General features: G+C 45.7%; 1 protein-coding gene across 1 annotated transcript in view; it reads left to right on the top strand.

Moving 5' to 3' along the window:
* Nucleotides 1-441: 441 nt before the first annotated feature.
* SLC25A12 (solute carrier family 25 member 12) overlaps nucleotides 442-14332 on the top strand; it is an 82173-nt gene continuing 68282 nt past the window's right edge. Inside the window, exons 1-2 of the mRNA XM_084812762.1 lie at nucleotides 442-713; nucleotides 2808-2861. Coding sequence (XP_084668888.1) covers nucleotides 702-713; nucleotides 2808-2861 — 66 coding nt within the window. The 5' untranslated portion in view covers nucleotides 442-701. The remainder of the gene's footprint in view (nucleotides 714-2807; nucleotides 2862-14332) is intronic.

Raw genomic sequence — 14332 nt, 5'->3', positions numbered from 1 at the left:
GGCAGTTCACAACAATTAAAACTTGACTAGCTGCTCTCATTTGGCTGGAGAGGAGACCCTTGTTTGACCTCCTGTTAGAAGCTGAGAGTAAAATTTTTTTAAAAGATGTAACTTCTAGATACAGATTTAAAGTAATGTCTGTTTTGGCTGTTCCAAAAGAATTCAGGTTCTTGGGCCACAAGTTGTGCCGTCCTATGGTCAAGCAAGCCCAAGGGGGCAGAGGGTCAAATATGATGTGTCCTTAGGCTCCAAAACTTTTCCTCAGGCTCGGTGGTACAAAAAACAGGAGGAAGAAACTGCGAATTCAGAATAAATCAAGCTGTCAAAAGCAGGCTGGGGGAGAAGAAGAGCTCTTTGGGGACAGAATTCCTTGTTTAGCCGCTACAAGGCGGCGATAGGCAGGCCGGCAGGGGCCCTCTATGACGCCGCGGGCGGCTCGTCAGAACGCGGCGGGGCGTACACCCTTTCGCGCCGCCGCGGCCTTCGAGAATCGAGCCCGGCCTGGCAACGGCGCGCCGGCAAGCGAGGTCGCGGTGGGACAAACTCCGAATTTGGCCGGGGATCCTCATTAACATAGGGCCGGGCGCGGGCAGGGCAGACGGGGCGAGTTGGTATTGCTGCGGCAGCGCACCCGCCGGCTGACAGAGCTGCTGAGAGGCTCCACCTTCTCCTCCTCCTCCATCCGCTTCCCCGAGCTCAGCATGGCGGTCAAGGTGACTCTCCTTTCTCTTCCCCTTCTCAGCTTGTTGCATAAGAAGCCGGTTTGCGCGGGCGGCTCTTCCAGCGACCGGGCCACGCTGTCCTGGGCGGCTGCAGGGAGCGGGAGAGGGGGTGGGAGGAGGCGGAGAACCCGCAGCTCCGTCCTGCCGCTGCTGGGCTGGCTTCGACCCCCGGCGGCGGCCCGCTGCGAGGGACAGCGGGGAGGCAAGAGTTCGGAGGGGCGGCTGCGTGCGTTTGTGGAGGAGTGGACGCAAAGGCGCCCCTAGCGGGAAGGGGGGGACCGGGGAAGGGTAAATGGTCAAGCAAATGGAGCCTGCGGAGAACGAGGCGGCAGAGGTCTGGTGGAGGGCGCGCCCGAGAAGCACACGCTCGAGCCCACTTCACAGGGCTTGCGGGCTTGTTTAGCCATCCTGTTTGCCTTCCCCAATATGCTCAGGTGAAATGCGGGTTGTGAGTTGTAACCTGCCTTGCTAGCTATAAATATGAGGTGTTAGGTACTTCAGCTTAGTTGAAGCGGGATATCTGGTGAGGTACGTAATAAATGAAAGTAAGGGAAAAGTCGAATCCGAGGCAAGTGATACTGAAGAGGGAGTGCATGTATTTTTCATCCCTGCCCCACCATGCCTTCCTAAGATAAAAACAAGCTGCGCACACCCAAAGAGTTTTGCCTCTTCAGGAGTTCAACAGAGAGTTCACCCTTAATTAGCTATTCCATAAGACTCTTTAATTATCCTGTCGTGCTCGCAGACATGGTGGTGAAAGGCTTCTAGTGTGTGTGCATGGATAGGGCAAGCCACAGTAAGTGATCTATGGAATGCTGGGGTGGTGATTATTCTGGAGTAATTAGCTGTAGAGTGCACAAATGCACTCTTATGTATGTAGTTAAAGCGCCCCCCCCCCACAAAAAAGCATATTGCCCTTATTAGCAGCTTAGGCCCAGGGGTAGATTGAGAGAGGAGGGTCAGGGCCTTGGAGGCCCCTGGTGTCGTTGAGAGAGAGAGAGAAAATGAAAGTTGATCTATTGTAGGGCAGCCCACATAATAACTTGTTCTGTTGCACTTCCTGGGTGAGGAATAAGTGGACCTTCCAACTTAGGGTGCAATCCTATGCATGTTTAGACAGAAAAAAAATGTCCTACAACCTCCAGTATGCCCCAACTAGGGATGCTGGCTGGGGCATGCTGGGAGTTGTAGGACTTTTTTTCTGTATAAACATGCATAAAGATTGTGCCCTTAATGTAGGAGTGAGTGTTCAAGGTGGAGTATGCTCTTTGTCTAGCATGTACCCAAGTTTCATATGCTTTGATTGTCTTTCAGCTAGGGCTGATGGGAGTTGTAGGCCAACACATCTGGAGGGCCACAAGTTGCCCATTCTTGGTATGGAATGTGGAATATAAGCGGTTTTAAAGAGGGGGGGGTGACATGAGGAAAGGTACTTTTAATTGGGAGAGATAAGACCATTGAAGTATGAAGTGTGTTAAATAGGCTTTCCCACCTGAGATTTGCTAGAGGTCAAGACAACTGACAGTCTTGATGAGAGGTCCTTTTGTGGGTCTCTAGGAGAGTGTTGGAATTCACCTAGAAAACCGCAGGGAAAATAACACATTATATTCCATTGCACATGCTAAATTGCAGTGGCTACCTGATCATGTTCTGGAGGCAGTGTGTGTGCGGGGTGGGTGGGTGGAGGTTACTTTATTTGCAGATTCCTACTTGTACTTCCTGGCATCCACAATATGTCCTCACTCTTGTTTGTGGTTTACTATGACTTCTTTGTCCGAGAACGCAACTGTCTTCTGGTTGGGACACTTTTACATTTGCAACTTCTCTTCATTATTCTTCTCTGTTTCTTTTTTCCCAGCAGTCCTACCTGAGTTTGACAGATGCCATGAGCATCTCAGTTGTTTAAAATGAAGCAATACAAACGTGTCTGAATGTCTGGTACTCACTTTATCATTTAGATAAGAGACTTGATATTTACTACTCTTATCAGCGTAGATTGAAGTGTGAGGTTTCCCTACTGGGTAGATAAGTAACCTGACAAGTGAAGCATTAACTCTCTTTTCTTTTTCCCTCTTGGCTTTATAGGTTCAAACAACCAAAAGAGCAGATCCAAATGAGCTACGCAACATATTTTTGCAGGTAAGCAGGTCTGCTTGATGTTTTCCAGTGGGATAGCCGTATGGGTCTGTCTCAGCAGAAATCACAAAGAGTCTTTGTGGCACCTTGAAGACTAACAGATTTATTATAAGCTTTCATGGACCAGAGCCCATTTCATCAGATACGTGGAATGAGAGATAGTGTTTGATGCTGTCCAGCATTCTATATTTTTAGCTGTTGTCATTTCTTGCCTTCTGGTGGTATGATGGAAAAGTGGTGCAAACATTTCTACAAAGGCTCATACAGAAAGAGCTTTAATTGTTTACCATGCGCAGCTTGATACTGTGAGTGCCAATTAGGGATTAGGACTGCTTGAGAGCAGCCAACAAGGCTATCTACCTACCTTTCTTTTCCAGTTAGTGTGCAGATGGATAGATCAAGGAAGTGTTTTCTGTAGCACTAAGAAATTTCAGAGGGACATGTCACATTTTACCCGGAACTGCGTAGGTAAAAATAATCTGGGGGCCATGATTTGATTAACTCAGGTGGGTTGCATCACTATATTGACATGGGAAAACATTTTTGCTACGTTTTTTAAGCCAGCATCATCTTTTAAATTTCCTCCCATTTTCTCTTTGCATCCTATAGCATACTCTTACCTCCACTGCACCCCTGTCTCTGTTGTTCTCTTATTTTTTTCTTCTGCGCTTCAACCATATTCACTGCATCTTATTGTCACCCCTCTTTGTTTCCGCACCCCACAGGTTTCTCTGTGCCCCAGATCTGATTCGCACACACCTTTTTCTTCAGTTGTTTTTTTTGTGGTTGTTTCTGTGTCTCTCCCCTACCCCCCATCTCTGTTCTTCTTCTGGTAGCTCCGCACAAGGCTTTTATGTTTCCATCCACTCACACCCCTGATGGAGTCTCAGATGCAGGTAGCCTGCATAGCATGGCTGGCAGGATACAGCAGGCTGGAAAAGAAGGCACCAGTCCCACCTCATGGCCCTGAATGAGGGAGAAGAGACGTAACGTTCTCTCATCTCTGCCTCAACGGTTGGCAGTCCTGGGGAGCCACAGACATTCCCACGAAGAATAAGGAGGGCCACAAATAGAGAGAGCTCTGGCTGCAGCCAACTTGTGAGTCTTGCATCTATGTTGGGAAGGCTTGCTTGCGCTTTCTTGCCTTCCTCTTTTCTCTGCCCACTCCACCTCCAAATTGTTCTCCCAACTTGGCCACCAACTTGGATGGCTTTAAAAGGGCTTAAACATTACGCAGGGTAAGGCTATCAATGGCTGCTAGTCCTGATGGCTGTATATTATCTCCAGTATCAGAGGCAGTATGCCTTTCAGTACCAATTGCTGTGGAACACATGCGGGAGGTAGTATTTGGAGGTAGCAGTAATGGAGTCTTCTGCAACTCCCACTTAGTCTGAAGTTTTAACTTTGCAAAATGATGCGTAATACATATGGTGCCTAATGTTAAAACAAGACTTGAGTAAACATTTCTCATGTTTGGATTACTGCAGTGCACTCTGTATGGGGCTGCTTTTGAACAGTGTTTGGAAACTATAGTGCAAAATGCAGCAGCTTGATTACTTTCTGGTGTGCAGTTTGTAGGCCATATCACACCCACTATGTGGGCTCCCAGTTTGTACCTGCACCCAGTTCCAAGTTCTGTTTCTTACCTATAAAGCCCTAAACCGTTTGGAGCCAGGATATATGAAAGACTGGCTCCTCCCATATGAACCTGCCCATTATTTTCAATCCAAGGCCCTGATACATGTCCCACCACCAAGAGAGGCTGGGTTGGTGGGGACACAAGACAGGGACTCTTCTGTGACACCATTCCCTTCCAAAAGATTGGCCCCATCTTGATCTAACTTTAGGTGGTCTGTAAAGACTGTTTAAGCTGGCTATTGATGGGGGTGTAATAGTTTTATTCTGCTTTTTGGATGTTTTAAAGATGGTTTGCTCTGTTTCTGATTTGACTATTCTGAGATGGGATTATTTTTAAAGTTGTATATCACCTTAGGATCCCTTTTGGACAGAAAAGCCTAAATAAAAATATTTCAATAAATAATGTACTAATTGTTTGCATTTTAAAAAAGACTGATTTTTTTTAAAAGCATTTTGTTACCAGAAGATTACTCTTCCCTGCCTGGGAAAAAACAGTTGAACCCAAACACTGAATGTGAAAATATAAGAATAATAGTAGATCACTAATTATCTTTATTATATTATAAATAGAAGAACTTCGCTCATGGGGTGTTCCTACGGGTGGAAAGAGGGGGATGTTATTCTTGTTGATTCCCCTATAGCCTCCTGTGCTTCTCCCAAATTTGCTCTGCAGAATCAGGGAAACTTCTGGGATAGTGCAGGAGGTGGTGCAAGGAGCTGCAGTGAGAAAGGGGAATTGGTGAAAATAATTACTCCTGTTTCCAGCAGCAGTAACCCTTCTACAAACAGAAGGAGCACTTCTATCCATGAAAGAGCATGTTTGCAAATACAAGTTTCAGACAATGCTAATCTAGATTCTTATATCTGAAAGATCAGAATGTCAAAGGTGTATTTTATTGCCTTTCTTATTCAGGCACAATCCAGCCAAAGTTATGCACTTTTAAGCCTACGCATTACACTAGGAGGGATTAAAGAACATGTTTAACTCTCCTACTGAAACTGAGCGAGTTATAGGCCCTCTTCACACGGAACGACAACCCGTTTTTAAACGACAGTTTAAAAACTGGTGGGTTGTCATGCTCGAGCAGGAGAGAGTGGGTGTACTGCCTGCAGTGCATCCGCCTCTTCCGCTTGGTCTAACTTAGTATTAAGGCAGCTTCCTATGTTACCATGAGTTTTTAATTTAGGCTGGATCATAATCTTAATGTGTGTGTGTGTGTGTGTGTTTATAGAATTGTTCGTCACTTGGCAGGATGTGCAAGTTTGCATTTCTTGGCAAGATGTGCAAGTTTGCATTTCTTGGCAAGATGTGCAAGTTTGCATGTTGTCGGCAGCAACTTTGTGTGTGTTTTTAAATCATTTTATTTGCAATGATTACAATGATAACAACAACAAACAACCCCCAAAAATAAAAAAGAAGGGAAGAAATTAACATCATGAAACCTATCAACATACAGTAATCATTAACATCCCCATGGATATAGGGGAAAGAAAAAGAGAAAACCTAGGGTGGGGGGAAATGGATTAACACTTCCACTTTTAATGTACATGTTAATATAAGCAGTCTATATATCTAAATAAGCATCTGTATGACTTTGATGGTTGTAGGAGATACACTCAAACATAGCAAGGGCAGTAAGATCTTCAGTCCATTGTGTGATAGCTTGTTGTTGTTGTTGTTCAGTCGTTCAGTCGTGTCCGACTCTTCGTGACCCCATGGACCATAGCACGCCAGGCCTTCCTGTCCTGCGTTCTCTCCCGGAGTGTGCTCGAGTTCATATTCATAGCATCAGTGATGCTATCTAGCCATCTCATCCTCTGCCATCCCCTTCTCCTTTTGCCTTCAATCTTTCTCAGCATCAGGGTCTTTTCCAGAGAGTTTTCTCTTCGCATTAGGTGGCCAAAATATTTGAGCTTCAGCTTCAGTATCTGTCCTTCCAATGAGCAGTCAGGGTTGATTTCCTTTAGGATGGACTGATTTGGCCTCCTTGCAGTCCAGGGGACTCATAACAGTCTTCTCCAGTACCACAGTTCGAAAGCATCAATTCTTCAGCGCTCAGCCTTCCTTATAGCCCAGCTCTCACAGCCATACATTACTACTGGGAAAACCATAGCTTTGATTAGACGGACCTTTGTCAGCAAGGTGATGTCTCTGCTTCTTACTATGTTGTCTAGGTTTGCCATAGCTTTCCTCCCAAGGAGCAAGCATCTTTTAATTTCATGGCTACAGTCACCATCTGCGGTGATCTTGGAGCCCAAGAAAGTAAAATCTGTCACTGCTTCCATTTCTTCCCCTTCTATATGCCAGGAAGTGATGGGGCCAGATGCCATGATCCTCGTTTTTTGAATGTTGAGTTTCAAACCAGCTTTTGCACTCTCCTCTTTCACCCTCAACAAGAGGCTCTTTAGATTCTCTTCACTTTCTGCCATTAGGGTGGTATCGTCTGCATATCGGAGGTTGTTGATAATTCTCCCAGCAATCTTAATTCCGACCTCTGATTCATCCAACCTGGCGTTTCTCATGATGTACTCTGCAAATAAGTTAAATAAGCAGGGCGACATTATGCAGCCTTGTCGTACCCCTTTCCCAATTTTGAACCACTCGGTTGTTCCATGTCTGGTTCTTACTGTTGCTTCTTGACCCTCATACAGGTTTCTCAGGAGACAGGTAAGGTGGTCTGGTACTCCCGTCTCTTTCAGAATTTGCCACAGTTTGTTGTGATCCACACAATCAAAGGCTTTAGCGTAGTCAATGAAGCAGAAATAGACGTTTTTCTGGAATTCTCTTGCTTTCTCCATGATCCAGCGAAAGTTGACGATTTGATCTCTAGTACCTCTGCCTCTTGAAAACCGCACTTGTACTTCTGGTAGTTCTCGGTTCGCATACTGCTGAAGCCTAGCTTGTAGGATTTTGAGCATCACCTTGCTGGCATGTGAAATGAGCGCAATTGTGCGGTAGTTTGAACACTCTTTGACGTTGCCCTTCTTTGGAATTGGAATGTAAACTGACCTTTTCCAGTCTTGCGGCCATTGTTGAGTGTTCCAAATTTGTTGGCATATTGAGTGCAGCACTTTAACAGCATCATCTTTTAGGATTTTAAATAGCTCAGCTGGAATACTGTCATCTCCGCTAGCTTTGTTGTTACTAATGCTTCCTAAGGCCCACTTGACTTCAGTCTCTAGGATGTCCAGCTCAAGTTCAGTGACCGCACTATCATGGCTATTGGGGACATTCAGATCTTTCCTGTATAGTTCTTCTGTGTATTCTTTCCACCTCTTCTTAATCTCATCTGCTTCTGTGAGGTCCCTGCCTTCTTTGTCCTTTATCATGCCCGTCTTTGCACAAAACGTTCCCTTGAGATCTCCAATTTTCTTCAAGAGATTTCTAGTCTTTCCCATTCTGTTGTTTTCCTCGATTTCTTTGCATTGTTCATTTAAGAAGGCCTTCTTGTCTCTCCTTGCTATTCTCTGGAAATCTGCATTCAGTTGGATATATCTTCCCCTTTCTCCCTTGCTTTTCGCTTCCCTTTCGTCAGCTACTTGTAAAGCTTCATCAGACAGCCACTTGGCTTTCTTGCACTTCTTTTTCTTTGGGATGGATTTCGTTGCTGCCTCCTGAACAATGTTACGGACCTCCGTCCATAGCTCCTCAGGCACTCTGTCTATCAGGTCTAATCCCTGAAATCTATTCCTCACCTCCACTGTGTATTCATAAGGGATATGATTTAGGTCATACCTAAATGGTTTAGTGGTTTTCCCGACGTTCTTCAATTTAAGCCGAAATTTTGCAAGAAGCAGCTCATGATCTGAGCCACAGTCAGCTCCAGGTCTTGTTTTTACTGACTGTATACAGCTTCTCCATCTTTGGCTGCAAAGGACATAATCCATCTGATTTCAATATTGACCATCTGGTGATGTCCATGTGTAGAGTCATCTCTTGTGCTGTTGGAAAAGAGTGTTTGCTATGATCAGCATGTTCTCTTGGCAAAACTCTATTAGCTTTTGTCCTGCTTCATTTTGTACACCAAGGCCATGCCTGCCTGTTATCCCAGTTATTTCTTGACCTCCTACTTTAGCATTCCAATCCCCTATGATGAAGAGGACATCTTTTTTTGGTGTTAGTTCTAAAAGGTGTTGTAGGTCCTCATAGAACCGATCAACCTCAGCTTCTTCGGCATCAGTGGTTGGGGCATAGACTTGAATTACTGTGATGCTGAATGGTTTGCCTTGGATTCGTACTGAGATCATTCTATCGTTTTTAAGATTGTACCCCAGTACTGCTTTTCCCACCCTTTGGTTGACTATGAGTGCTACTCCATTTCTTCTCAGGGATTCTTGCCCACAGTAGTAGATATGATGGTCACCTGAATTAAATTCGCCCATGCCTGTCCATTTTAGTTCGCTGATTCCCAAGATGTCGATGTTCAATCTTGCCATCTCATGTTTGACCACCTCCAGCTTACCTTGATTCATTGATCTTACATTCCAGGTTCCTAAACAATATTGTTCTTTACAGCATCGGATTTTCTTTTCACCACCAGACACATCCACAGCTGAGTGTCCTTTCGGCTTTGGCCCAGCCGCTTCACTCTTTCTGGCGCTACTTGGAAATTCCCTCTGCTCTTCCCCATTAGTATATTGGACACCTTCCGACCTGAGGGGCTCATCTTCCGGCGTCATATCTTTTAGCCTTGTGATACGTTCCATGGGGTTTTCTTGGCAAGAATACTGGAGTGGGTTGCCATTTCCTTCTCCAGTGGACCACATTTTGTCAGAACTATCCACCATGACCTGTCCATCTTGGGTGGCCTTGCATGGCATAGCTTATGGCTTCACTGAGTTACGCAAGCCCCTTCGCCACAACAAGGCAGTGATAGCTGGTGGGTGTTTTTTCTTCTAAGCTTGGAGCATAACGGTGCAATCTTATGCATGTTCAGACAGAAAAAACTGGCTGGCGGGGGAATGCTGGGAGTTGTAGGATGTTTTTCTGCTTAGCCATGCATAGGATTGCACCTTAAGACTCTTTGCATCTGTAAAGGCTCTCAGTATCCACTTTTGCTGTCCATCTGCTAATCTTCGTATAGCAGGGATGTAGTTTAAAAGTGTCTCTATTTTGAAAACTGGATTCTCCCATAAGGTTAGCTTAGCATGAGAATATGAATGAAGTTGCAGTTGGTGAGCCATTGCATTCCAAGTCTCTTTTGCTACTACGATTGTTGGTGGAGCCATTTCTTTCTTTTTAATATACCTAGACCCTAATGCAAGCCGGCCAGAAAGAGGTACCAAGTAATTTGACTATAAAGCAGCCCGTGGAGGAGTATTAAAGGAAAGTTTGTTTTCCGATCATTAGTATGGGTTAACAAATAAGCCTTGTAATATAAAATAAGATCTGGAAAATTATATCCTCCCTCTTTAAATTACAACTGCATCTTCTTCAATGAAAAATGGAGCGGAACCCCCACTCCCAATAAACTTCTGAAATACTACATAAGTTTTTTGAAAATATGTTTGAGGAATATATAAAGGAATATTATGTAATACATAAATCACTTGGGCTCTGACTTCGGGAGCACTGACCTTGGAGCCAGGAAACGACGCTCCCCTCCCCCTTGTAGCCAACGAAGAGAAAACCGTGCCAGGTACCTCTCCGCACTCGGAAAACAGAGTGTGGTGATGGGGAAAAGGGGGCATTCCTGGGGGAGGAGAAGAGACTGGGGCAGCTGTGGCAGTACAAAATATCCTATGGCCGCTCCAACCTCCTTCCCTCCCTCTCCAAGTTGCTGCTGCTAGATGGGCGAAATCGCCTGTCTAGAAGAAATGCAGGGCAGCTGGAGTGTGGAGGTGAAATTTGGAGGCTTCCGGCAATCCACATAGGATTGCGCTCTTAAGTATATTAACCTTACTCCAAGTGCTTAAGTTAAGCAATGCCCATCTTTCCATGGCTTATCATTTCTTGCAACATAACCCCTTATGTCAAAACCTAAAGCACCTTGTGCTGAAATACTGTGGGTATAACAGCAGTTTCATGGGTCAGTTCTCTTGTGCTCTTTGGATTATGCAGTACTGCTATGCCTAAAGGGTGTGCATTCCTGCCTAAATTTGGCTACCCTTGGAAATGGAGTCAAGTGAAGGTGAAGATCATTAAGTGCAATGGAGTTCATGTACTTACTTTTTGATGTGGAACACGATATTTATGCCCTTTCCTCTGTTCCCATGACGTGTCTTATCATATGTGACACTTTATGCCTACTATATGTCCGGTTAGGTAGTAAGGTTGATGTGAAGTGGGTTGCATGCGTTTTGTGGTGGGAATTCCTGTGACAAGTTCTGGAACACTTCAGGGGAAATCAATACCTTTTAATATGACTATTAAAAATGATTTCTTGTTAGGCCTTCAGAGTTACATACATTAAAGCTGTCCTGAGTGTTTTGTGAGGATGGGCGGGATGGATATAAATAAACAAATAAGGGCCTCAGCTCTACCATTGACTTTATAAAGAGTTGTGTATAGGCACAACATTTATTATTCTATTTATTATCGATATGAATAGGCTGCCCAATAACAAACAGTAACAATAAAAACAATAGAACTATAAACAAAACGCAGGTGATCTGAAAAAAGAATTCCAAGCTTTTTTAGGTATCCTCTCTGTCTCCACTTAATCACACACACTCTCCTCCTACAAAACATCTCTCACCCACCCCTTACTTTGTGCATGCCAACTGCCTCCTTCCCGGACGGGTGGGAACATCCAGCGTCTTCAGCCTAGTGAGGCATTCTAACAGTTCCCTTAAGTGGTTAGTTTGGGACAGCACTGGCTTTAGGTTTTGGACGGCCCTTGTGCAAGGTACCCTCAGTGCCCCCCCAGTGAGTCTGTTTCTCACCGCTATTGTCACAAGCTGCTACTGCTCTTCCTCCTCTTCCTCATCACTGCTGCCACGCCCTTGCTTGCCAGGCAGAGCCAATGAGCAAATAGGCACTGACCAGGTTTGCACAGTCAGGGAGGGGAGATAAGCCATGGTGGCTTATTTTCCTGCCCTGGTTGTGCACCACCTAATTTCCACAGTTACCCTCACAGGCACGGGTAGTTGTGTTGTCCGAACCCGGTGAGGGTGGGTGGCGGGGCAGCTTACAAACCACCTGGAATCCATGGCTTGCTCTAGGGTAGCAGAGCGGCTTGTAAGGCACCCCACCACCCACTCCCATTGGGTTTGGACAAGAAGACAACCTGTGCCCAGCGAGGGTAGTTTTGGGAATTAGGTGGTGTGCAACCAGCATGCACGGGGTGGGAAAATAAGTCACCATTGTTTATTTTACTTCCCTGATGGTGCAAACCCACCACTGACATCTGCTCCACCTCAAGGCTCCACCGTTGGCTGGGCCAGTGTGAGGAGGGTGAACAAGCAGATTGCAATGGTGAAGTGGAGGAGCAGGTCCAGTACACCCCCTGCTGCGCTGTGGTGCACTGTGGGCCCAACGCAGGTGCCTGACCATGCCAACCCTTGACACCAGCCCTGGTGTAGGAGGCTTCCTCACGTTTCTGGCTGTGTCCTGCCATATAACAGTTTAAGGCAACTGTCAAAGTGCCCCTTCAGACTGAAGGGTCTGGGTGCCCTCTCCCTTCCTGGAGTCTTCAGTCTATTGATACATTTGCCTTGAAGATTTTACCTTTGGTGAGCAAAAGGAAACTCCAGGGCTGGCATACTTCTTCCTTTCTTGGAGTATGTTGGGGGAACTAGGGGACTTTGGATCCAAGGCCTCCTTTCAGGCACCACCAACACACCACTTTTAACCCACCACCCCAGACAGAGCAGCCAGTGGTGGCAGAGATTTAGGTAGAGTGAGGCAATTGCTGAGGGGCAGCAGTGGCAGCCTCCAAGCTTTTCCTCCTGAACTCTCCAGCTGTTCTCCTCTGTCTGAGGGGTTGTGTGTCTGTGTTACAAAAACTATCCTGGGGCCACTGCCTCAGGTGTGGTGGAGGACATTATTCATCGCAAGTGTTGAAATAAGATTCGACTGCTACTCCAGCTGGCTTCTATATGTGGAACGGAGCAGCCATTTTGTCATTTGCCTCAGGCAGCAAAAGGGTGGCCCTGTCACCCAGGGACAACTTCTGAGGGTGGAAATCCCTCTCTGGGTAGAGAGGGCAGTCTGCAACATCCAGTGGCCCATCAGCCACTTAAGTATTCTTTGGCCTTCATATTTTCCAAATAGCTAAAGTAGTCTGTCCCTTCTTGGTGGAGGGTTGTTCAACCAATTTGCACCAGCAAACGATTGTTTAAAAGCCTTGGTGTAAATAAACTCCAGGCTTGGTAGTTCTACAATGCTATCAGTAGGCCTCCAAACATAATACTGGCTGTGTTCTTATGATACGACAACCCACCCTGGTGAACAAGCTGTGCAGTGTTGTTAATAGAACAACCCACGGTGAGCCCGACAGACAATTGGGTTTACTGTGGGTTGTTCTCCCCATCCTTCCGCGTCAGTCCTCCAGCCGGCTCCGGCACATATCCCAGGGACGTTGCGGCAGAGCCCATCTTGCATGCCCATCCCGTCCCCCTCCCCGCTCTGACTGCGACCCCGTTTTTCTTCCCTGGCTTGGGAGGCAGGCACATCTGTGCAAATGGGGCCAGAATATATTCTACATGATTTTTTGGCCCAAGGAATTTGCGCAAATGTCTTTTTTTATTATTAGTCTGTTGGTTTCTCGCAGTTGCACAAGTGCACATTAGCGGCTGTCAAAAATATATATAGCCTTGCCTTGCCTATTGCGTTGTATGTTTCAGCCGTCAAAAGGAACTAACCCCAGTATGAAACATTCAAGGTAATTGACAAGATAGGACTGCATATAGGCTAATTTGGCAGCTGTAGGCAGGTCAGGAAAAGGGGACCAGATTGTCCCCTTAGCAAGGTGATCCCCAAGGTTTTAAGTGTTGAACTGGCACTTAGGGGTGCCCTGCTTCCATTCCACACTTCCATGAGTCTCCAGCAAGTCCTTTTAAGGGAGATCTATGCCTTCCCCCAGCTTTTCGCAGCTCCCATTTGCGATAACTGGAGCCAGCGAGTTTTAGTAGGGGATATAATTATAAGAATTTCTGCAGACGTGTCTATAACCCTTTGAAGAAGGCATTAAAATAAAAAAGGCCAAAACGCTTTGGGCTTTTTTACAAATAAAATCTTTGTTCCGGCATCTTGAGACGTATCTCTTCTATTCATGGGCATATTTTTAAATCAATAAAATGTAGAATAAAAAAGCCCCCACATAGCAAAGCCAAGTCTCCAACTGAGCGTTTCTGTAGCCAGCATCTTGGTCAGGGCAGTTTTGCCTGCCCTGAGCCTTCCCCCCTTGGGCAGGATATGAGGCGAGCCAAGATAGTGGGGAGAGAATCCCTGCTATTATCTCCGATTACTGATCAGAGGTAACAGTGGGGATTCACCTCCCCAAGCCCTCAGGGAATGGGGCTTTGGGGAGGGGCTTCTCCTGAGGCCCTGTGGGCCAGATGGGCTGGCCTGGTGGCTTGGAGCTTCCCCATCTCTGAAATAATCCCAAAACAGTTTTCATTTTTAAATCAATAAAATGTATGATTATTAAAAATAAATAAAACAAACATATACCAAATATCAGCATTGAAAAACAGAAAAACAGCAGCAGCTTAAAATGCAATTCCCACAATAGCATTATATAATGAAACTGAATAATAATACTACAGTTGGCTATGAAATAGAGTCCTAAAAACCCAACACCAGTCTCCAGTGTGTAAAAGCATATAATATCAGGGCCTGGTGAACATTTTTGGAGAGGGGATTCCATAAGGATGCCACCACTACCAAGGAG

Source organism: Heloderma suspectum, chromosome 1, assembly GCF_057233095.1.
Source record: "Heloderma suspectum isolate Gila_16-S chromosome 1, 16-S_ref, whole genome shotgun sequence".
Lineage (NCBI taxonomy): Eukaryota > Metazoa > Chordata > Lepidosauria > Squamata > Helodermatidae > Heloderma > Heloderma suspectum.
The sequence above is the reverse complement of the archived record's forward strand: the minus strand, read 5'-3'. Positions and strand labels throughout refer to the sequence as shown.